Raw genomic sequence first — 24,790 nt, 5'->3', positions numbered from 1 at the left:
GTAGAATTCAGCTGTGAATCCATCTGGTCCTGGGCTTTTTTTTTGGTTGGTAGGCTTTGGTTGAGGCATACCAAATTGAGGTTGGTATGCCTCAATTTCAGAACTTGTTATTGGTCTATTCAGGGATTCAACTTCTTCTTGGTTTAGTCTTGGGAGGGTGTATGTGTCTAGGAATTTATCCATTTCTTCTAGATTTTCTAGTTTATTTACATAGAGGTGTTTATAGTATTCTCTGATGGTAGTTTGTATTTCAGTGGGATCAGTGGCGATATATCCTTTATCATTTTTTATTGTGTCTATTTGATTCTTCTCTCTTTTCTTCTTAATCTGGCTAGTGGTCTAGGAATATTTACCAAGCAAATGGAAAGCAAAAAAAAAAGCAGGGGTTGCAATCCTAGTCTCTGATAAAACAGACTTTAAACCAACAAAGGTCAGAAAAAGACAAAGAAGGACATTACACAGTGGTAAAGAGATCAACGCAACAAAAAGAGCTAACTATCCTAGATATATATGCACCCAATACAAGAGCACCCAGATTCATAAAGCAAGTTCTTAGAGACCTACAAAGAGACTTAGACTCCCACACAATAATAGTAGGAGACTTGAACACCCCACTGTCAGTATTAGATCAATGAGACAGAAAATTAATAAGGATATTCAGGACTTGAACTCAGCTCTGGACCAAGCGGACCTAATAGACATCTACAGAACTCTCCACCCCAAATCAACAGAATATACATTCTTTTCAGCACCACATTGCACTTGTTCTAAAATTGACCACATAATTGGAAGTAAAACACTCCTCAGCAGAAGAATGGAAATTGTAACAATCTCTCAGACCACAGTGCAATCAAATTAGAACTCAGGATTGAGAAACTCACTCAAAATCGCACAACTACATGGAAACTGAACAACCTGCTCCTGAATGACTGCTGGGTAAATAATGAAATTAAGGCAGCAATAAATAAGTTCTGTGAAACCAATGAGAACAAAGACACAACGTACCAGAATCTCTGGGACACAGCTAAAGCAGTGTTTAGAGGCAAATTTATAGCACTAAATGCCCACAGGAGAAAGCAGGAAAGATCTAAAATCAACACCCTAACATCACAGTTAAAAGAACTAGAGAAGCAAGAGCAAACAAATTCAGAAGCTAGCAGAAGACAAGAAATAACTAAGATCAGAGCAGAACTGAAGAAGATAGTGACATGAAGAACTTTTCAAAAAATCATTGTTTCAAGGAGCTGATTTTTTGAAAAGATTAACGAAATAAATGTAAGCATTTATAGCTATGAATTTCCATCTCATAACACTTTTGATATTTCCCATAATTTTTGGCAAGTTGTATTTTTGTTTTCATTTGTCTTAATATATTTTCTAATTTCCCTTCTGGTTTCTTTGATCCATTCTTGACTTTTTTTTAATACCTCTGTTTTCTAGATACAATATGTATAATCTATAGAATTTCTCAAATTTAGTTATAATTTTATCTGTTGTTTGCAAGCCTTTATTACAGGATTAAATGTGTGTATAAACACTTGTTATATTCTCATTCACTTTCTAATATACAGAGATTTCTGGCCCCCATATCCAGGCTTCTACATAAATATTATTTTGAAACATTTAACCTTCTGTTTTAACATTCCAAATGTCTAAGAAAGAAGTCAACATTTTGGTTTCTGAGATAAGGTCATTGTGAGTGACTTAGAAATGTTAAAAATTCAGCCAAAACTTAAAAATTATGTTATAGTTTACTATCAAGATTTAAGCTGAATTAGACATTAGCTGTATATTTCTGGTAATAAAAAATAATTCTTTAGTGATATTCCAGAGAATGGCTTCCCCCAGTAAACATGTGAATTAAAAGCTGTAGAAATTTCTTCTTTTGTCTTTGTATACTTTTTACTTTAGAATTCCAACTTTTCCTGGTTAAAATTTTTCTAAACAGACGAACTTTTTATTTGAAAGACAAATGATTCTTCAGTATAAAGGTTTAAGCCATTTTTTAAGAAGTTAAAGCTATTGTGCTTATACTTGTAAGCCAGTTTACTTAAGTACACGTTAATTTTTTATTTAATATTAAGTTCCTCTAAGTTTTACGAAAGAAGCAGAAAGCATTAGACGAGAATTTTAACATACACTCTTAAAGAATCCTTAAAAATATGTTGAAGGTAGAGCTTTTTAATTTCACATCAAACTGAATCTTTAATTATATGTTTGCATAATTTAAAAAATTACGTCTCACAGCTTTTTTTAATGCCCAAGTTTGGTACATATTTTCTCCCTCAGTAGTATGATGATGAGAGTTGCATGCTAAATACCAGGAAAAAAAAAACCAGTATGGTGATGATAATAGCAGTTACCATGGGCCAAGTATATGCCACACAGCATACTAAACTGCTTATGTATGTTTTTCTTTTAATCCTCAGACTGGCCTAATGAGTTTGGCAGTTTTATTGTCTTCATTTTTTATAACTATAATTCTTGGTTCATTATATATTCTCCTCATTAGTTTGTGCTTAAACCTTTTCTACATGTTTGTGTATATGCATCTGGTTTTTATTTCCAATACTATAGTAAGCATTTTAGAAGTTACAATACTAAAAGTTAAAAGTGTAATAGTTGTCCATGGGACATCCAGCTGCTATAAGTATGGGAGCCAGGTTTAAAACCCATTTGTGTCTGATTCTAAAACCTGTGCTGTTCACTACTATAATTGCAGAAAAAGCTTCTTTGATCATCCTCTGTAAAATAGTTTCCCTGTGTCTTTCTCTTCTTAAACTCTGCTCTATTTTTCTTCTTAGTGCATATTACCACTTGACAAATGTGTATATTTCTAATTTGTTGTTTGTCTCCCTTCTTAATTTCACTGATCTCCCAAAACAGTTCCAGGCATTTGTAGGTGGTTAGCAGATACAGGTTGAAGTGTAAATGAATGAAATGAGTGTATTACGTATGCAATCAGTACATTTATTATTTTAAGATGTGATAGATTTAATGTTTCCCTCTCTTTACACTTATTTCTATTACTATATTTGCATTAGTAAAATCAATATACTTCTTGCTAAAATATAGAATTTGAATTAATATGAAAGTGGTATGCTTATGAAACTTGTTTTATGAACTTGTTCTTACAAGGAAAATGCTTTTTATTTTCAAATCAGCCTCTTATTAGTAACTGAAACCTTTCTGTTTTTTAGACTGTTATCTCAGTGTATGGAGTATTTTGATTTGAGATGCCAGTTATTAGATGATCTGACAAGTAAGTAAATGACTAATATGTAGGGGAGAGGGACTGGGGAAGAGTAGAAGAGAAAGTCACATGGACATTTCTAAGTATAATTTACATATCTCAGGTGTAAATAAAATTACAGTTATTGTTTGAAGTTGAACCTTGTTTTCTTGAAAATAGCGTATAAACCTATGTACCAGTGAGCTCTTCTTCTGTTACATAACCAGTCATTAATGAATTGAGAAAATTTGTTGATTTTTAAATTGTCTAAGGCTCATATTTTAATTACACTGATACAAAACTATTATGAAGGGTCTTTCTCTCCAGTGTAGTCTGTTATAATTTTAAAGGTTGATTGTCGAAGGAAAGAGGGACTCTTTATTGCAGCATGTTGATAGTGTTAGAAGTCAGTTCATTAGTGTTACTTGTAAAGTATCACGGTTAGAAATTCTTTTGTTAGTGTGCTGAGATTTTAATTGTACTTACCCTTAAATAATGCAAATGTTATGTTGCAATGCTCTGTGTAAATTTTAGTTCAAATCAAGAGTTTGTTCTCCACTCTTTACAGAGAATTTGCTTCAGCTTACAGGAAATTAATAAAATAAAAATCAGGATCCACAAAAATAGCAATTGGTAAAGAACGTCAAGGCCAGGAGGAAAAAAAATACCTCAGAATTAATTTGTGAGGTTCCTGAAAGCCAGAAGTAAAAAGAAAACAGCATATGGTTAGTTGTTCAGCATATGGTTAGAATGCCCTGTAAGAAGAAATAGAATAGTTTCTCAAAAGAAGCAAATCTCTTTCCCAGCACCTAAGTCTAAAAGAAATTTCATACAAAGGCCATCATGTAATGGACACATAAAGACAGTGACTAATAATCCTCAACAACATTTCTATGGTGGCAGATGCCTTCATCAGTTTCGTAAGTGTCTGTCAAAAACAGGAGGTGGCTGGGTGCAGTGGCTCATGCCTGTAATCATGGTACCTTGGGAGGCCAAAGCGGGTGGATCACTTGAGATCAGGAGTTTCAGACCAGCCTGGCCGACATGGTGAAACCTTGTGTCTACCAAAAACAAAAAAACCAGCCGGGCGTGGTGGCGTGTGTCTGTAATCCCAGCTGCTTGGGAGGCTGAAGCAGGAGAATCGCTTGAACCCGGGAGGTAGAGGTTGCAATGAGCCGAGATTGCACCACTGCACTACAGCCTGGGTGACAGAGCAAGACAAAGTCTCCAAAAAATAAAAAAGAAAAACAGGCCACATTGCTCTGAGCAATGCAGTGGAATTGGTTTCGTGAAGAGGGAGTTAATACAGTGTGAGAGTGTGTCTTGATTCAGAGAGAAGATCTGTTGGATCTAGCGAAGTGGGTGAACTACATGGCCATCTGACAGTCTCACGTAACACTGGTTTTCACCCAGGCTCCCAGGGAAAGCTGACCAGCAGCCATCCAGGCTTTGCTTTCTGCTCTGCAGCAAGGACAGGAATCATGAGTTGGCTACACACATGCAACTTTGAAATGAATGAATGAGTTTTTAATGTAGACCTTCCCTGTGTTGTTGAGTGATAAATGAGGGACCCAGGATCTCTTAAGATCTTGGGAGGTGAGGGGAATTAAATCTCAGGTAATAACATGTCTTGAAACAAACAATATTTGCCATTTCTGGAGTGTTTTCCATAAGCCAGTGCCTACACTAGCACTAAGCCAGTGCCTACACAGTGCTGACACAGCACCCTGCCGTGTAGGTGCTGGTCTCTTTGCATAAATAAGGAAAGAAGATCACACAGTAAGTGGTAGACATAGGGTTTGTATCTGGTCCCAGTCCAGCTCTGACTGACCCTAAAGGGTCCTTCACTTCACTGTGTGGAGACCCTGCTTGCTTCTCACTAGTACAGTGGAAGAAGAGCATAATCACTCTTCCTTTCCTCCCCAGTCTCAATTTCCAATGTGAAATTGTGCTTTAAGTCCTTGTTTGAAGGGGCAAGTGAAATACATAATACAAAAGAACAGAGTAGTTCTCAGGAGTTTGGCACATTGTTTAGAAACCTGGACTCTGGCAGCTGTACTTCTGACCTCGTTGTCCTTTGCTGAACTCAGCCCTCCCTTGGTTCAGGTAATACTGCAGGAGTGTTGATTCTCCTCGTACCCTTCTACCCCTTCTTTCTGTAGAAGATTTTGTTTCCTGGGACTTCTGCTACCCCCCACCAAACCAGGAGCTCCTTCAGAGCAGGATTTGTCTCCCTCATCTTACAGCCTCAGCATGTGGCACAGTGACCTGCACAGAGGAGGCAACCAATAAGTAGTTTATGAATGAGGGTGCCTTCATTCCCTGTGGGCAGCAGCTGTCGCCTACTATTTGTTAATGACAGTTTTGTGGGTTTTTTTGTTTGTTTGTTTTGTTTATTTTTTGAGACAGAGTCTTGCTGTTTTCACCCAGGCTGGAGTGCAGTGGCACGATCTCAGCTCACTGCAACCTCTGCTTCCTGGATTCAAGCAATTCTCCTGCCCCAGCCTCCTGAGTAGCTGGGACTACAGACACGCACCACCATGCCCTTCTAATTTTTGTATTTTTAGTAGAGACAGGGTTTCACCATGCTGGCCAGGCTGGTCTCGAACTCCTGACCTCGTGAACCGCCCACCTCAGCCTCCCAAAGTGCTGGGATTACAGATGTGAGCCAGCAGCCCCGGCCTTAATGATAGTTTTTTTAAGATCTATGAAATAAAAAATCGGGGCTTGACTTTGCTTACTTTAATTCAAGACTTTGACTGCTTGACGTTGCTTACTTTAGTTCAAGACTTTGACTCCATAAAGGGAAACTCTTCTTAGTTTGTAATGGATTTTTTTTTCCTTCTTAGCTTCAGAAATGGAGCAGTTAAGGATCAGCCCAGCTACCATGCTTGAAGATGAGATTACTTGGCTGGATAACTTTGAACCTAATCGCACAGCTGAATGTGAGACCAGTGAAGCGGACAACATCTTACTGGCAGGGCACTTACGCCTCATCAAGACCCTTCTTTCACTCTGTGGGGCAGAAAAGGAAATGCTTGGTAATTATTGCTTCATCTTATATGGCAGATTCTTCAGTGCTCAATTATTGCCAGTGTGTGTAATTGGGAAAATAAGATAGATGCCAAGTGTTCCATGGAAAATTGACCCTTCACACAGTAGGAAATTGTCTGTTATTTTAGTGGCTAACAAATTTAAGGTGTACTTTACCCGTGTCATTAAACAACATAGAGAATGTTATAGTGTTCAAAATAGCTGGATCGCATAACTTCCTAATACCAAATAAGAATTATAATTCAAAGTAGATTTTTCTCTTTTTGCTGTTAGGTACTTTATAATACATAATTTACTGTCTGTCTTCTTTTAAGGGGGATTCTCATCTGAGGAGGCAGCCCCTAACCACCCCTGCCCTCCAGTGGTGGGGTACATATGAGGTTCTCCTAGGGTGCACATGTAATTTGTAAAAGATTATTCAGTATTACAAATTGTATTCAGAAGACAAATGAAAAATTAACTCTTATAACACAAACCAAGCTTTACAAAATATTCTCAGCTACTGGGAATATATAGAAAAGAGTGATTCTTAACCAGAGAGAGAAAGACATATCATTTTAAACTAAAGAGGCAAGATTTTAAAAGTTTCAGGAACCCTTATGTGGACTCCCCTATGCCCAGAGTAAAAACTATTCACTCAAACCATTCTGCCTTGTGGTGTTCTTGGCACTTGTGTTTCTAAAGTGAAAGCTTGACTCCTTTCACTGTATTGTAAGCCCATAAAGGAAAGCACCCTCACCTACCTGTCTTTGTATTCTGTGCCCTTTGTATTCTACCCCACGAGCTTTGCCATGTAGTAAGTTCTCAAAAAATAAACATTAAATTAAACTAAATGCCCTGCTTTTGGCTAGCCTCAGGTACCTTTGCTGCTCTGATAAGAAAGCGCAAGATAGGATCTTTGAATTAAAATATATGTTCATCTTCAACATGAATATTATGCTCTATTCCAGGTTCATCACTCATTAAACCATTGTTAGATGACTTCCTTTTCCGAGCTTCTAGAATTATTTTAAATAGTCATTCTCCAGCTGGCAGTGCCGCCATCAGTCAACAGGACTTTCATCCAAAGTATGGAAAATGCACGTTGTATTCAGTTTTGGTAAAAATTCTAATTTGAAACTTCAGTCCCAAAAGATTTTGTTAACTTGGAGTTTGTCTTCCATCCGTGAGTCTGTATATCCTATGTTATCCACTAAATGAAGAAATGCATGTGAAGGGGCTTAGCGTCAAGCCTGCCTGGCACATAGTAAGCATGGAGCAAGTGTGCTGGCACCATTATTATCATCAGAATGGAAGAACAAATAAAATGTGGCTAACTTGGTCAGTAACAAATTCCAAGAGAAATGAAGGTTATAAGAATTATGTCCAAAGTACAAGTAAATAGACTCTGAGTACAATCTTGAAGGTTTCTCAGGAGAAAACGATAGGTGCTTTAGTGCATGAACCTTGTCGTTTGCTGAGTGCTGGCTGTGTTCTGTTAACTACAACTGCTCATGATTTATTGCAGGAGTAATTTTGGAATCAAATTTTGTATTAGTTTTATGGATACAAATTTGAAATATCTCTTTGTAATGTTGACCCTACTAGAGTGGTATTTATACTCTTGCGGGTAGGAAGAAGAGGCAGAGCTACAAGCTGCTATTTCATTTGCTCCAAATCTAACTAACTTTGTTCCTTTCTTGTGAAAACCAGAGTTAATTGAGTAATCCTGAAGAAACTGATTTGCTATTTATAGTGAAAAGGGCTCCTGTACAATATCAGTGGTTATTGAAATGGACAAGGCATAATAAACAATATTTTGTGGAATCCTAAGAGGTATCTTATCATGTATAAATATTTCTTTACTTAAAGTTGCCTCATTAGCAAAATCTGTTTTAGGTAAGAAAAAAAAGCAAAACCCTTCATTAGAACTCTTGGGGTGTTCCTCAGGCTGTGACTCCCATCCTCATTGCTATCCCAGCCCTGTTTTGGAAGATTTGGTGCTAGGTCTATGAGCGTCTTTTATTAAAGCAGCAGAAACAAGTGAATATTTTAATTTTCAGTAAACACAAAAGACATTTCTTTAGCAGTTTTATTATTAATAAAAGCAGTTCCTCCATAAATGAAGAAGGAAGGAGTGTTTTTATAAAAAATCATATACAGTGCCTTGACTAAAAAACGAAGTGTTCATCCCTCCCCATTGTACTGAATGGTGTTGATTTATCACAGTAACTCCCAGTCTTTTCCCACCAAAACCTTAAGGAAGAAAGAGATTTAAAATACACAGAAACTCTTTTCAGAAGTAATGCTCTTTTGTATCACAGTAACAAAGCAACTTTTAATGTTTAACCTGTGTAAATGGCACCTCCCTATTCTTTTCTTACTGTCCTTTGCAACCCTGAAGTTCAGATAAGAAGCAAAGGACAGTGCCAGCTCCATGGCCATTGTCCTCAGTGCCTGGTGTTGTGCTGGTCTAAAAGCCTCATAACCCCCCCCCCCCTTAAATGCCTCCTACACTCCCTGAGTGTTTCACCCAGAGGTTGGCATCCTCTTTTCCGTGTATCCTTCTTAACCAGTGATCCCTCAGTAATGCAAGGTTAGCATTGGTTAAAGTGAGATATAATTGTCCGTCCCCAAAGTGATTTCTACTACAAGGCAGGCAGTGTAGAAAGCCTTTGATTTCATGCAGAATGCTTGCTAATTATCTTTTGTGTCACTTTAAACGAATTGATTTGACAAGCTGTATTTCCATTTCCCTTTTTTCAAAGAAAGTTCACATAAAATGTTTACGGCTATCTGTTCTGGTTTTTACAGCCTTCTTTTGCTGCCAGTTATATATTCAGATCTTAGGATGACAGCGATAAAATCTTTCTACATGCCTATTTTATTTGAAAGACAGTTATTCCCATGTCATCTTTATTACAGAGTTCTCTTTACTCTTTCTCCTCCATTCTTGCTGATCCATTCGTTAGATAAGACTCTTCTGATCATAAGTGAAAGAATTTTGCTACTTTATCATCAGGCCAAGAAGATAGTTATTAATTCCTTCTGTATTCATGACCTCTAGCTTACTAGATGTCTGGGGTTAGACCTGACTTAAGTATGTTTATCCTCAAATTGGACAAATTGGAGCTCTTCTAATTCCAACTGTTGTTAGTTTAATGAGTAATTTAAGTAGACTATTCATTGTTGAAATTGACTTGTGTCTTGTTTGTAGGTGTAGTACAGCGAATAGCCGATTGGCAGCCTATGAAGTCCTTGTGATGTTGGCTGATAGTTCACCTTCAAATCTTCAAATTATTATAAAAGAACTGCTTTCTATGCATCACCAACCTGACCCTGCTCTTACCAAGGAGTTTGATGTAGGTTTTCTAGACCTTGATGAACTTAATTTTTTTAGAATGATCTCTTAAACATATAATTTTAAGACTGTATTTGCATTCTGCTAACCACAAAGAAAGTCAGTATTATTATTTTGCTTACTGTGTTCACATACTCAAATCAAGTATAAGCTATAGTATCACTCTAATATACTGAATATATTGTGAAATAGTATCCTTTTAATTAAAGAGGGAGAGACATTTTCAAGTTGCTTGGTAGTTATTCTAAAATAACTACCAAGTAAATAAGTAAAAAGTAGCATTCCAACCTATTTTTTGAGCAACTTTATGCTGGGCATAGGCCAGACCCTAGAGATACAAGTCAAGTAGACACTGGCTCTATCACAGTACAGCCTATGTTCAGTTAAATTCAATGAAGATTTATTGAGTTTAGTATGTGCTAAGAGGCATATTTGGCTTTTGGAGCTCAAAAATGGAAATAGGATCCCAGCCCTCAAGCAGGTCAGTGTATAGTGAAAGAGGCCCATAAGCAGATAATTTCAATATAATGTGATACGATACAAGATAGAGGTATGTCCTGAATGCTCTACTAACACAGAGAGGCACTTTACCACCAGCTCAGAAGGCTTCTTAGAGGAGATGAAACTTAAAATAGGGCCGTAAAAACTAGTGAGCCCGGTGAAGCAAGGTGGGAAGGTCATTCCATTCCAGTAAATGCGAAGAATATGAACAAAGCTGTGGAGCCATGAAATAGCTTAGTGTATGTTGGGATCTGCGAGAGGGAAGTATATTGCAGGTCCACTGGAATACCAGACCAGAAATGGGAGGATGCTTTCAAAGCTGCCTTTTGTGTTCTCTAACATCACAGAAAATCAGACTTACCCTCTAGATGCCTGAGTTAAGTATTACAGAACAGAGGGGTTAGGTAGGAAAGGAAGTGGGGACAGATGTCCTAAATAGAGGGAATAGCACTTGGCAAAGACTTAGAAGTGTGGGCTGTCATAAATTGGAAATGGTTTTGATTGATCAAAATGGGTTTATAATGCTTTAGTTTGTAGGTTATGTGTTACTTTATATGCATTTATTTAATCAGATTTTTGAACTTTTTATATTTTTCCTTACATCAAAAATTATATCAGCAATATCTGTGTTAGATATTTATATTTTTAACACTGTTATAAACCAGTTTTTTTTAATCTATGCTTTGGACTACAAATAAATTTCGGTGTTAATTAGGTCTTAGAAATAATCCTGCTCTAAGTATATGTCTGATGTTAATGAAGAATAAGTAATACTTAGCAATTGCTTGAGGTCTAGAAGACCTACACATTTATGTCTGCTAGTTGGTTATTACATGGATGCAGATACTTGATATGTGCAGATAACATGATTCTGGTCATGGCATGAGAACCAAGATCTTGCTATAATAGCATTTCAAAGTGTAAAATTACAGTATCCTTTTCCACTTGGAGAAATGCCATGTTGAACTTTATCCACTATGCTTTTTCTGGATCATTTCTACCCAGAAAAACTCTGTACTAGGGTCTATGTTATTTCAAAACACTTGTAAGTAAAATGGTAGGATAATCACCTATTTAATTATATGTTTACTGGAAAAAGTTTAATAGAAGAATGTTACCTTCTCTAAAAGGAATTACAATATGAGCCTTCTTTTACCATCCAGATTGGTCAGGATCCTTCGTGGTAATCACTTCCTAGACTCACATTCCTTTTTTTCAGAGTACTACCTTAATTCATGAATATATATCAGGACATTTGCTTGATTATGCCTCTTTACCCTAATAGACTATAAGCGCCTTGAGATCAGGAGCCATGCACATTTCTGTTCTCTCTTATATCCCATGCACAGTGCCTGGCGTATAGTAGGGTATTTAATCAATATTTGTTGAATGATAATCAAGTGACTATATAAATAGATAAACAAATATACACCTATCTGCCAGGTATTTTATGAATGAAAAAGCAACATTGAGATAGCAGTATTTGATAATTATATCAGCATCTGCAGAAGTACTTCATGAACATAGGTTTTTGCCAGCATAGCTTTCATAACATGCTGGATGGGTAAATCTGTGAATGTATCTCCCACATAGCTATAGTGTAAATGTGTCTGCGGCAGAGATGCTCATTCTCCTCCTCTGCTGTTTCTATTCCTCTCTTTCCCAGTACCTTCCCCCAGTGGATAGCAGGTCCAGTTCAGGGTTTGTGGGGCTGAGGAATGGTGGTGCAACTTGTTATATGAATGCAGTCTTCCAGCAGCTGTATATGCAACCTGGGCTCCCTGAGGTGATTTCCTTTTTCTGTCCTTTTTGGTATGATAGATAATATGTGCGTTACTTGAAAATTGTTTCATAGTTTTTTATTGCTTTTGGGGTTTGCTAAAATGAGACATGGCGATTCTTTAGTAGCTCCTGAGATGTGTAGAGACATGTTGTTTATAATCACACATTTTTATAAAGCTGCTGTTGTAATAAGCTGCCTGTATTACAGATGGACTTGGCCTAATGTGAATTTTGAACTCCAAAGTTGTTTTTAAATTATGTTCCATAAGGTTACAATTTTAGTATTTTAGAAATATGGGGTCTACCATGAGCACTTTACGATAATATGGTAGTGGCTTGTAATATGGTAGTCAGTGGTTTTGAGAGTATTCCATGTGTATTGGGCTGCACTTATTACTAGACCAATTTTCATAATCAGAGCTTAAGGACATGATTTGTTCATAATTACACCAGCTAGAAATTACTGAAGTTAAATATCTGCAGCATTACAGCCATGTTCAAACATACATAACATTCTAAAAAAGTAATGTGGGTACTAACGTGTACATATGTCAGAGTTACCTGTGAAGCACTTTAAATATTTCAAGCTTGATAATGTTTCTTTTCTGTGCAGTCATTACTTTCGGTGGATGATGACACAGACAATCCAGATGATAGTGTGTTTTACCAAGTGCAGTCTCTCTTTGGGCATTTAATGGAAAGCAAGCTGCAGTATTATGTACCTGAGAATTTTTGGAAGGTATTTCACCCAGTAACTCTTGAGATTTAAAGATGTTAAATATTTGGAGTTTGGCTACATTCTTTCTCTAATGATAATGGTTTTTTGTTTTTATTAACTTTAGACTAATTCCTTGCCAAAAAACTGTAAAAGGATTTGGTATACCCTTGTTGAAATTGGTACTTGGTTTCAAATCATTAGAATGTTGAGAATAGTCATTCATAATTCCTAGGAATTTGCTCATCTTAATTGTTTTGAATATTTTTCATGATTCTTATTTTAGCTCTTTGCAATATTTGTTCATATCATTCCCCTGACCCTGTGCCAGTTTCACTAATGTCTTTAAATAAAGAACACTTAAAGTTTTTTGAGACAGAGTTTCACTCTTGTTGCCCAGGCTGGAGTGCAGTGGTGCGATCTTGGCTCACGCCATCCTCCACCTCCCGGGTTCAAGCAATTCTCCTGCCTCAGCCTCCCAAGTAGCTGGGATTACAGGCACGCACCCCATGCCCGGCTAATTTTGTATTTTTAGTAGAGATGGGGTTTCTCCGTGTTGGTCAGGCTGGTCTTGAACTCCTGACCTCAGGTGATCTGCCTGCCTCAGCCTCCCAGAGTGCTGGGATTACAGGCGTGAGGTACCACACCCGGCCAAGAACATTATTTTGAAACATTGCTGTACTGTGTTTCACATATTGGAGGATCACCTTGTGTTTTTCCCCATAGGTTGATTAGTTTCTGAGAGAGAAATTCTCTGTTTCATGGCCTAGATCTTACCCAGTATCCACTTCTGATTTCAGAGACTTATTATGATTGTAAGGGGACTAGGAAAAAGAGTGGATGGCTGAATACAAGCTAGTCTCACTTTACTAGAAATGTTCACATCCTAATAGTGAACCTGATTTTTAGAAGCATTTAAGTGCTCTTTTATGTTCCCTTTCTACCACATTCAGAAATTGCTACTTTTCCTTTAAAAACATTTAATTTTTGTTATATAGATTTTCAAGATGTGGAATAAAGAACTTTATGTGAGAGAACAGCAGGATGCATATGAATTCTTTACTAGTCTTATTGATCAGATGGATGAATATCTCAAGGTAATAAAAGTTTTACTTTCCCTCTTAACTCCCTCAAACTCTAATTATAATATGAGAATAGTGTCTTAGAATTTGAGGTTACTATGAAACTGACAAATCAGAAACTGATTATCTTTAACATAAGAACTATAATGTATTCTGTGTTTAAACATCAAAACGTAACACAGATCAATAGAATTGTATATTTTCTCTTTTTTTTTCTTTTCGTTTTTTTGAGACAGAGTCTCGCTCTGTCACCCAGAGTGGAGTGCAATGGCACAATCTCAGCTCACTGCAACCTTTACCTTCCAGGTACAAGAGATTCTTGCACTTCAGCCTCCCAAGTAGCTGGGATCACAGGTGTGCACCACCATGCCTGGCTATTTTTTTTATTTTTTGGCAGAGATTGGGTTTCACCATGTTGGTCAGGCTGGTCTCAAACTCCTGGCCTCCAATGATTCACCCACCTCAGAGCCTCCCAAAGTGCTGGGATTACAGGCGTGAGGTACTGTGCCTGGCCTAGAATTATATATTTTCTTAATTCATCTAACGCTCAATGAAGTATGTAACTCTTAATCTCTACTACATAATAATAGCCATTCCTACCTACATATTCTTTCTGTGTGTCCACTGAAATAATCTGGCCTCAGAAGAGTGCTGTAGTCAGCAGTGAGCTGACGGCCCTGTGCAGAGCAGAGAGTGCTCTGGCAAAGGGGAGAAAGGAGCCAGTTTCAAAGGTTATTTGTGGTGCTGTTGAAACCCAAAGCTCTCTACCTCAACCCTGTAAGCCATGTGGCAGACTTCCTAAACGGTATTGCCTTCTCACATCCCGCTGTCACTGCCAGCATTGGCCTCTCATCAGTAGGCACAATTCTTCCATTTTATAAAGTAACTTGCAAATTGATGGCATTCTATCCACAAGAAAAAAGAAAAGATTGCCGAGAGTTGCCCCTAACTTGGTCCTTGTAGCACAGGGAGAAGGATTCGGAATCACCCTGGAGAACATTCTGTTGTCATTAGCTCTACCTGACCCATCCCTCCTCCTCCTCCTCTTCCTCTTCTGATCGTCTGCATCACTCTGACAGTGGAACCAATAATGGGTTTGGCCTCCATTTATCGCAGCTGACACTGCCAGAATGACTCATTTTGTTTTGGCCCTTAAATTGCAATGTGTTAATAAAATTCTATATACTCATAAGTTCTGGAGGCATCCCTTAAAATTGTAACTTTTCATTCCAACAGAAAATGGGGAGAGACCAAATTTTTAAGAATACATTTCAGGGCATCTACTCTGATCAGAAGATCTGTAAAGACTGTCCTCACAGGTGAGTGAAGATATCACTGACAGGAAAAATAAATATCATTTTGAAGTGATTTGTCTAGTATGTTGTAAATTTTGCATTTGTTAAGAGACTTAGAACCTTCTCCCTCTCAATAGATCTATAAGTATTTAGTGACTTAAATTTCTTTGGTTTCTACTTCCAGAAGTAGAAAAAATTTCTTTGTGGGCTTAAGAAAATATTCATTGAAATTCATAATTTTAAGCAATTCTAAATTGTCACAAAGTGGCATTTTAACTTATTAATGGACTTTTAAAATATTGAGGGACTCCCAGATTAAAAATGTAGTTCTGTGTTCAATTATGGTAATTGAAGAGTTTTAAATTCCATTGCTGATTGTGGGTTTTCTGTTATTTCCTAATCAGATATGAGCGTGAAGAAGCTTTCATGGCTCTCAATCTAGGAGTGACTTCTTGTCAGAGTTTGGAAATTTCTTTGGACCAATTTGTTAGAGGAGAAGTTCTAGAGGGAAGTAACGCGTACTACTGTGAAAAGTGTAAAGAAAAGGTATTAAGTTTGCCCTTTTTAAAAAACAAGATTAATTTGTTATTCACATAGTGTGTCTTGGTTTTATGTAAAATCAGTAGTAAGCTCATATTGTTATTTCCATTAGATTGTGTCATTACTTGTTTTCACATGGGTCAGAAAGACCTTTGCCTTAATTACTGTGCTGTTTTATTTTCTCCATGGAGATGATTCATATTTGCTTTTTTCTTTTTTTTTTGTCTTTAGAGAATAACAGTGAAAAGGACCTGTATTAAATCTTTACCTAGCGTCTTGGTAATTCACCTAATGAGATTTGGATTTGACTGGGAAAGTGGACGTTCCATTAAATATGATGAACAAATAAGGGTAACTTTTTTTCTTCCTGAAATTTTTCACAACCATTCATTTCCTCACTCCTTTTTTTTCCTTTTTCTGTTTTCATATTCCATCTACCATGTTAAGGCTGTTGTCTCAGCATTATGAAGAGCCCCTTGTCTTAGGCAGTTGCTGCTACTGGAATAGGCAGATCTGGAAATAGTAGCCCTTATTTCTAGAAGGCACCCTAGTGATTACTGTGAAGGAAAATGCCTTCCTTAGTGCTCAAACCAGAGACTACTTTAGACATTCCCAGACTTAGCATTTCTGAGATTTTATACTTGAATTGGAGAGGTAGTTGTTCCTAGCTTAAACTAGGAAAACACATCCTCTTATTTGGATCTCACTTAACTGGGTACTGCTGTATACGTTACTAATCAATGTTAATATGGTCTTTTTGCTTTTACGTAGTTTCCCTGGATGCTAAACATGGAGCCTTACACAGTTTCAGGAATGGCTCGCCAAGATTCTTCTTCTGAAGTTGGGGAAAATGGGCGAAGTATGGATCAGGGAGGTGGAGGATCCCCACGAAAAAAGGTTGCCCTCACAGAAAACTATGAACTTGTCGGTGTCATCGTACACAGTGGGCAGGCACACGCAGGCCACTACTATTCCTTCATTAAGGACAGGCGGTAAGGGTTTCCTGAGGCAGCACTTACTCACTTTCTGCCCTCCCCTGCTCTCCCTTATCATCCATACTCACCACTGTGGTGCAGACACACTTTGGCATTGTTCTTGACTGTGTTTCATTTTGAAGTTTTAAAGCTTAGTGCAACTGGTTTTACCCCTTCAGTTTGAAAAGTTGTTTTAGAAATTGAAATAATTGTTACTACATATTTCTTAGATATTTTCAAATGATAATCACCTGCTTTATTTGTAGACAGTACATAGAGATAAATGCTAAGGATGAGAATGTTGATTTTTTTAACCTTATGATGTTTGTCTGATTTCCGGGCTCTAGAGGGTGTGGAAAAGGAAAGTGGTATAAATTTAATGACACAGTTATAGAAGAATTTGACCTAAATGATGAGACCCTGGAGTATGAATGCTTTGGAGGAGAATATAGACCAAAAGTTTATGATCAAAGTAAGTATTTACAAATGGATATTTTCCATTTTTTATTTATAGTTTTCTATAAAAATTAATAGTATTCTTTATATAAAAACAGCAGATTTTGTTATTTTTGTTATACTACTATTCTAGCTATAGAACCATGAGCAAGCTCTTTAATAACCAGCGTGAAAATGTTCAAGATGTTTATAAAAATTTTTTAAATAATTTCATACACAACCTTGAGGGATAGGTAGGGGAGCTGGGAGTAAGTTAAAAGGATGAAATGAACATCAAAGAGAAACTAATGAATACGGAAATTGAACCTTAAAAATAGTTTTGGAAGTAGTTATCCATTAAAATTTTCAGATTTCCTTTTCACTAATATAGAGGTGTGACTAATTAGAGAAGACATTTCTAGCACCTGTGTTTTTAAAACCATATTTATTATGCAGTGTGGCAAAGCAGTCTTCCCCTCCACAACCCCCACTCCCAGGAGAAAAGAGTATGAGGAGAAGCACAACCCAATCAGAACTTGCTCTTTGATAAAAAGCTATTTGACGGAGACCTTGGCATTTCAGAAACCTGATTTTGAAATCTTCTAGTGGTATTTCTAAATTTTTAGCTGTATTGGATTCACTGTATTAGATTTTGATACTATGCCATTATAGTCATGCATCGTATGGTGGTAACCTTTACGGGTTGGATATAGTATTGTCAGAATTTACCTAGATTTGGCCGATCATGGCAGAAATGGTTAAGTGAGGCCAGTTATCCCATCCTGTGCCACATAACATATTTTTAAATGTCACTTGCTATTTGCTTACATTTAGACCTCCCTAGGATACTTACCTTCTTTCTCTTACTCCATTACCATACTGCTCCCTTATTCCTTGCCCCCGCCTATATCACTTCCAAGTAAGAGATCAATCTTAGGCCCAGAACTGAAGTATCCTGACTTCCATGCTAAGCACTACTCTAGAGACACTCATATTTTACTTACACTTTGCATTTTACAAATTTAGGGAGTAGTTAACTACTTACTGGAATAATGGGCCCTTTGTTTTAGATTGTCAAGACAAGAAAAGCTTTTACTTACAGATGTCTTTCTTAATGTTTTGTTATAAAGCAAACCCATACACTGATGTACGCCGAAGATACTGGAATGCCTATATGCTTTTCTACCAAAGGGTGTCTGATCAGAACTCCCCAGTATTACCAAAGAAAAGTCGAGTCAGCGTTGTACGGCAGGAAGCTGAGGATCTCTCTCTGTAAGTGTCTCTTCCCTGTAATTTGCTGTGTGATTTCTGTGGTGATGATGTGGTCTATGAGAATATACTATTTGAGCTTTTAAAGATAATTAGCTAAGCTGGAGAGAAATTCTAGAGAATTCCAAAAAGAAAATAAATCCATTTCCTTATTGCTTCCTGGTTATTTTCTTGGCAAGAGGTTGTTACATATTTAGAAAGATGCACGTAAGTTAAATCATTCTAGAGTTGAAGTGTTTTGTTTTTTGTTTTTTTGAGACAGAGTGGTCTCACTCTGTCACCCAGGCTGGAGTGCAGTGGCATGATCATAGCTCACTGTAGCCTTGACCTCCCAGGCTGAAGCGATTCTTCCACCTCAGCCTCCCGAATAGCTGGGACCACAGGCAAGAGGCACCAGGCTCAGATATTTGGTTTGTTTGTTTTTTGTAAAGACAAGGTCTCCCAGTGTTGCCCAGGCTGGTCTGGAACTCCTGGGCCCAAGCAATCCTCCCACCTAGGCCTCCGAAAGTGCTGGGATTATAGGCATAAGTCACTACACCTGGACCTTTTTTTTTTTTTTTTTTTTTTGATGTTAGCAGCATTTGTTGAATACACTTTCTGTCCAAAGCACAGTACTGTGCCAGCACTGTCAGAATGTTGTTGTTTTTTAAAGGTCCTGTCGTTGGTGAATTTGCCTTTTAATGTGTTGGGTCAGGAAAGTGTTTACTTTTTCATGTGAGAAATATGACTATATGTGTTTTATTAAATTTGAAAACTTGGTTTAATACTTTGTTCTTACAAGACTTTGAGTGTATGGCTCTAAGATAAGTTTATTTCACTGCTTTTTAATGGCTGGGAAAGATATCTCACAATAATATGTAGAAAGAATTCATTTTTGTGCTTACTAAATGTTAAATCTCATATGCCAATTAAGTAAAAATTTCTGTTAAAGTTTGTCCTGCACTATTTTATCTTCTATAATGTCAATCAGTTCTCCCAACTAATTAGAAGGTATTGCATTTTTTCATTTCTTAATTGATACATTACGATCATATATATTCATGTGGTACAGTTTTATGTTTCGATACGTGTATAATAATCAAATACTTTAAGTCTAATACCCTGTTTATGTGAATGTGGCAAGTCTTACTAACTACTGAAAAAATAGCCATTTTATACTAGACGAAATTTTCTGATTCTGTCTCTTAGGTCAGCTCCATCTTCACCAGAAATTTCACCTCAGTCATCTCCTCGGCCCCATAGGCCTAACAATGACCGGCTGTCTATTCTTACCAAACTGGTTAAAAAAGGTGAGAAGAAAGGACTGTTTGTGGAGAAAATGCCTGCTCGAATATACCAGGTAAGAACCATATAAAAAATTTTAAGAGGGAATGTCCACGTGGACATCAAAATGTATCCAGTAGGTCCAGAAGTACTCCTGCTGGGTTAGTCGTACCACTGGTGCTACATCATCTGACACACTTGTCTCATGAAACTTTTACGCCACGCCACAGAGGGGACCATAGAGCTAGAGCCATGGAGTGCTAAGAACACAAGTATGAATACACACTCAGGATTGGCAGGCACAATCACTAACCTGCTGTGTGAGTGTGAGATGTCACAAATAAACAATGTTGTGGGGAGTGGGCAGTAAAGAAACCATGTTGCCAAAATAAACTTATTTTGTCCGGAGAGAAAAACAAGGTTCATAACCTTTGAGTAGGACTAATAAGACAATGATTGGCCATTATTTATTGAACACCTACTGTGTGCTACGTGCTTGAAGCAAATCTTTAATTTGTAAAAGATTATTGTGCAGTATCAGGTTTTAGTCTCATTTTTTGGATGGAAAAACAGGTTCAGAAAAGAAGAAACACGTGCCAGTGTCACAAGGCAAGGGTCTAAATTCAGAACTGTCTACTCAGTCCAGACTTTATACACTAATTAATCAAAAGCTCAGTAGCTAGAACAAGAGACTTTGAGAAAAATACAGAGTCTTACATTAAGAAAGAGAGAGAATTAAGCCATCTGACACAAAGGAAGCATGGAGTTGGTTGTGCTTGGGAGAGCTCTGTTTGTCCCCTTCTGCCTAAAATACCGAGTTAGAATTTATTTGTCCTTCATGTGACGGTTTACCTGTATTTCCCAAAAGGGTATGGTTTAATGAATAATAGTTCTTATAACATCTTATATTCCAAAGGAAGGTTTTCTCTCTCCTCTTTTGAAAGTTCAAAACTTGAGAAAGGGGAATTATAAATTATAATTCACTTTTTATAAGTGCTTTTTACCTATATTTTTACATATCATTAGAAATGTCCTTCACATATTGAATATTTTTCCATATCATAAAAATAATTATTAATCTTCTTTTGTAGATGGTGAGAGATGAGAACCTCAAGTTTATGAAGAATAGAGATGTGTACAGTAGTGATTATTTCAGTTTTGTTTTGTCTTTAGCTTCGTTGAATGCTGTAAGTAGCTAATTGAATTCTTAGAAATAAGAAAGATTACAGTTAAATATATTTTAGCGAAAGCATTCAGTGATTCGTCTTCAATCTCAGTAGTTAGCATTCAGATTAGATGCAAAAAGATTTTCCCATAAATGTAGCCTGTATTGGGTAATATTAAAATGCAGGCAGCATTCTGAATGTATAATATAGATGGTGGGGAGGTGTGAGTTTCCCACATACTGGCTTTCTAAAGTGCCCTTGTTTAGATTTATAGAAGAATCTTGGAATAGCTGTAACTGTGAACTCATGTCAATGGATACTGGGCTTTGTGGAGATTCCTAATTTGTAATAAAATGTTACAAGACTAAAGATTAACTTTCAACTACTTTTCCTTGAGTACCATAATTATAATTTGCCAATAAGGGAAAACAGTGTTCTTAGTCTCTTGATGACTTAGCATTCCTGTGGTCTAACAACTGTTTTGAGAGGATTTCATAAAAGAAATGACGAAGATGTCTTTTCTTAACCTTTTTAAAAATTTAAATGGAACATTTTTTATAATGAACTGGCTAGATTCTTATTAGTATTTAACTTTATCATGTGTGTATATCATATTCATATATTGTGTCATATTTAGTTCGTAACAATGTGTAATAATCTATAAAACTTCTGTGAAAAACGTCCTCTTTCATGTTTCCCTCTTAGACTAAATTAAAGCATCCATATTATCCTTGCATGGCAAAGGTGAGCTTACAGCTTGCTATTCAATTCCTTTTTCAAACTTATCTACGGACAAAGAAGAAACTCAGGTGAGAAGTGATATGTTTTGATAATCTGTTGTGACAAAGGGTTAATTCAGTTGAAGTTGAATTTATAATTTTAAAATATTGTGAAAGCAACTAGCTAATTTTATTGAGAAGACTAAGACATGTTCTCTAGCTTTAAGAAACTTCTAATCTAATGGACAGAATAGATCAAACAAAAGAGAAATACCTAAAAAGAGAATGGGCATAAATTCTGTACATCTTGGAATTGGGCAAAATCATACCCAGATAAGGAGATTAGAGTAGGCTGTAAGACACTGATGTTCTCAGAGGGTTTTGAAAGGCAAAACAGAGAAACACAGAGGGCTCATTTTAGGCAGAAGGGAAAGCCTGAGTAACAGACAAGACTTGGCCTAGGGAACCATGAGTGACTAATTGTGTTTTACTAGGATGGGTGAGAGACTCCTGGAGCTGAGGCTGAATATTGGGTTTGGAACTCACTAAGTGCCCTTAGTACCAGAGCAGGAAGTTTGGGCTCTGTTCAGTGGGAGATCATGAAAGATTTTTGAACAGGGAAGTATGTCCAGAGTAATGTCTTAGAACAACAGTCTCCAATATTTTTAGCAACAGGGACTGGTTTCATGGAAGACAATTTTTCCACAGAAGAGAGGGTTAAGGGACAATTAGATTCTCATAGGGAATGCACAGCCTAGATCCCTCACATGTGCAGTTCACAATAGGGTTCTTGCTCCTATGAGAATCAAATGCTACCACTGATCTGACAGGAAGTGGAGCTCAGGCTGTTCCTAACAGGTCCCAGACCGGTACTGGTCCATGGCCCAGAGGTTGGGGACCTCTGCCTTAGAAACTTTACAGACGTGACTATATCTTATTCATCATTGGTTTTATGGTTTTTTTGTTTTGTTTTGTTTTGTTTTTTTTGAGGTGGAGTCTCACTCTGTTGCCCAGGCCGGAGTGCAGTGGCACGATCTCAGTTCACTGCAACCTCTGCATCCCAGGTTCAAGCGATTTTTCTACCTCAGCCTCCCAAGTAGCTGGGATTACAGGCATGCACCACCACATCCAGTTAATTTTTGTATTTTTAGTAGAGACAGAGTTTTGCTGTGTTGATCAAGCTACTCTTGAACTCCCGACCTCAGATGATCCACCTGCCTTGACCTCCCAAAGTGCAGGGATTACAGGCATGAGCCACTACGCCTGGCCTCATCATTGGTTTTTATCTTCAGCACCTTATAAGGTGCCTGCACATTATAGGTTCTGGATAAGTAGTTGTGAATAAATGAGTGAAGAATGAAGAGTATTGAGCAGTGGTTTGTAGAATATACCTAGAGTAAAGGGAGACCCAGGATGAGGAGACCAGTTAGAGTTAAAAGACCACTGAAGTTCCCAGACTTTTCCCTCTCACTAGCAAAGTCAACTTCTCCAAGTGTGGAGAGGTTTTTGGACAGATTTTGCAGTCAAGAAACTCTTGAGAAAAAAGTATATATAGTGACAACTTCATTTTTATGTGTAATAATCAAAGATATATTAAGTGATCTCAGTCTTTAGTATTTGATTGAAAAAGAAAAAATAATGTATTCCTTTCTTTTAATGTCCAGATGGCATGGATTTTTATGTCCTAATGGCATAGGATTAATTAAGGACACTTGGTCACTTCTGTTTGTGAAATTTGCTCATGCTGTTTACACGTTGCACACTATTTCCATTTTGTTTATATGGTCATTACACACAATGATCATTTTGGGACATTGAGGGATGTAAGGGAGGTGTTATGAGGGCATGGGTAGAATAGTCATTATGCCTTTTTTCTGCCTGAATTTTTTTTTTATTTCGTAAGGTAGAATATTAACGATTTTAGCAATAAAGTATAAAAATGTAAATGTAAGTTATTCTGAAAGTGGACATTTTGTGAGTGTAAATTAATTGAACAAAACAAAATGCTATATAGTTCAGGCCTTTTTTCCAATTAGAGATGTTTGGTAAAGATGCAGAAGGAAGGTAAAGTCTAAGACTTAAGCTTCTTTACATGTTTTTGTTTGTGGGGAAAGATGAGCCACAACATAAGGAGCCAAGGAATGCAAAGCACTGGCTTCCAGAGTACACTGAGCCATGGTAGTGGGCAGTCATTGAGTGTCTCTTATCCCTCCACCCTACCCCGATAGGCAGACAGAGAGACAGACATTGATAGATAGAAATAAGAACCAATAAGAGTGACACTGCATGGGGTCATTGGCTGGGCTCATGCTCCTAACATTGCTGTCTCTGCTTCTTTTTAAAGGGTTGATACTGAAGAATGGATTGCTACCATTGAAGCATTGCTTTCAAAAAGTTTTGATGCTTGTCAGTGGTTAGTTGAATATTTTATTAGTTCTGAAGGACGAGAATTGATAAAGTAAGTGTTGGAGTCTTTTAATTGAAAGAAATTTGTGTCTCTTCCAGTGATTTAGAGCTGAAGTTTCTTATAACCCTTTTTATTTCAACTTGAAATTATTTTTCTGCTTAAAGTCCGTTTTAAACTCTCTTCACTGAAACAGTGAGGAAATTATTCAGGTCACTCTAAAATCATCTCAGGCAAGTATTCAGTGACCGCAAGAAGAGCCTGTGAGGCAGATTGCCTGCCAGGTGCTCATAGGCACGTGGGTCCTAAACCCCTGTTATGGCTCAAGGGGATCAAAGACGCAAGTCTTTTCCCTCAGGGACTCAGAATCTGGTGGAAAGAGATAAACAATCCCAGGTTACCATAGTTCACAATATTGTCTAACTGTGTTTGGATTGTGACTAAAAAATAATTTTTTAAAAATCTACTGGTCGGCCAGGCACAGTGGCTCACGCCTGTAATCCCAACACTTTGGGAGGCCGAGGCGGGCAGACCACAAGGTCAAGAGATTGAGACCATCCTGGCCAACATGGTGAAACCCCATCTCTACTAAAAATACAAAAAAAAATTAGCTGGGCATGGTGATGGGTGCCTGTAGGCCCAGCTACTTGGGAGGCTGAGGCAGGAGAATCGCTTGAACTCGGGAGGCGGAGGTTGCAGTGAGCTGAGATCGCGTCACTACACTCCAGTCTGGCGACTCTGTCTCAAAAAAAAAAGCTACTGATAGTGTATTACCTATGATAGTACATCTATATGTGTACCTGAAATTTAAAAAAGAAAAGTTGCTTTTCTGGCAGAAATTCAGAATGCTCCAATCACTATGAATGTTTATACTTTACTTCTGATCATCCTCATCAAGTCAGCTTCTCCTGTCCTTGGTAGTTCAACATTTATGTGGGGTTCCAGCAAGCATTGCTGTGGTCTCTGGTGTCCCGTCTCCTCTATTCCCATTGGGCTTCTCCTTCACTCTCCTCAACTGT

The 24,790-nt window shown here is 37.4% G+C and overlaps 1 protein-coding gene across 6 annotated transcripts in view; it reads left to right on the top strand.

Annotated features, from left to right (window-relative positions):
- Window positions 1-24,790, top strand: part of USP24 (ubiquitin specific peptidase 24) — a 144,901-nt gene that overhangs the window by 97,164 nt on the left and 22,947 nt on the right. For all 6 annotated transcript variants that reach the window (XM_021941983.2, XM_003891948.4, XM_009209201.4 and 3 more), the window contains 17 exons: window positions 3,201-3,262; window positions 6,082-6,273; window positions 7,237-7,354; window positions 9,483-9,627; window positions 11,794-11,913; window positions 12,523-12,648; window positions 13,623-13,721; window positions 14,943-15,025; window positions 15,406-15,547; window positions 15,773-15,892; window positions 16,313-16,533; window positions 16,863-16,987; window positions 18,081-18,222; window positions 19,408-19,558; window positions 20,574-20,669; window positions 21,354-21,457; window positions 23,712-23,825. In XM_021941983.2, the coding sequence (XP_021797675.1) occupies window positions 3,201-3,262; window positions 6,082-6,273; window positions 7,237-7,354; window positions 9,483-9,627; window positions 11,794-11,913; window positions 12,523-12,648; window positions 13,623-13,721; window positions 14,943-15,025; window positions 15,406-15,547; window positions 15,773-15,892; window positions 16,313-16,533; window positions 16,863-16,987; window positions 18,081-18,222; window positions 19,408-19,558; window positions 20,574-20,669; window positions 21,354-21,457; window positions 23,712-23,825 (2,160 nt within the window). The remainder of the gene's footprint in view (window positions 1-3,200; window positions 3,263-6,081; window positions 6,274-7,236; window positions 7,355-9,482; window positions 9,628-11,793; window positions 11,914-12,522; window positions 12,649-13,622; window positions 13,722-14,942; window positions 15,026-15,405; window positions 15,548-15,772; window positions 15,893-16,312; window positions 16,534-16,862; window positions 16,988-18,080; window positions 18,223-19,407; window positions 19,559-20,573; window positions 20,670-21,353; window positions 21,458-23,711; window positions 23,826-24,790) is intronic.

The sequence above is a fragment of the Papio anubis genome, chromosome 1 (genome assembly GCF_008728515.1).
Source record: "Papio anubis isolate 15944 chromosome 1, Panubis1.0, whole genome shotgun sequence".
Taxonomy (NCBI): domain Eukaryota; kingdom Metazoa; phylum Chordata; class Mammalia; order Primates; family Cercopithecidae; genus Papio; species Papio anubis.
The sequence above is the reverse complement of the archived record's forward strand: the minus strand, read 5'-3'. Positions and strand labels throughout refer to the sequence as shown.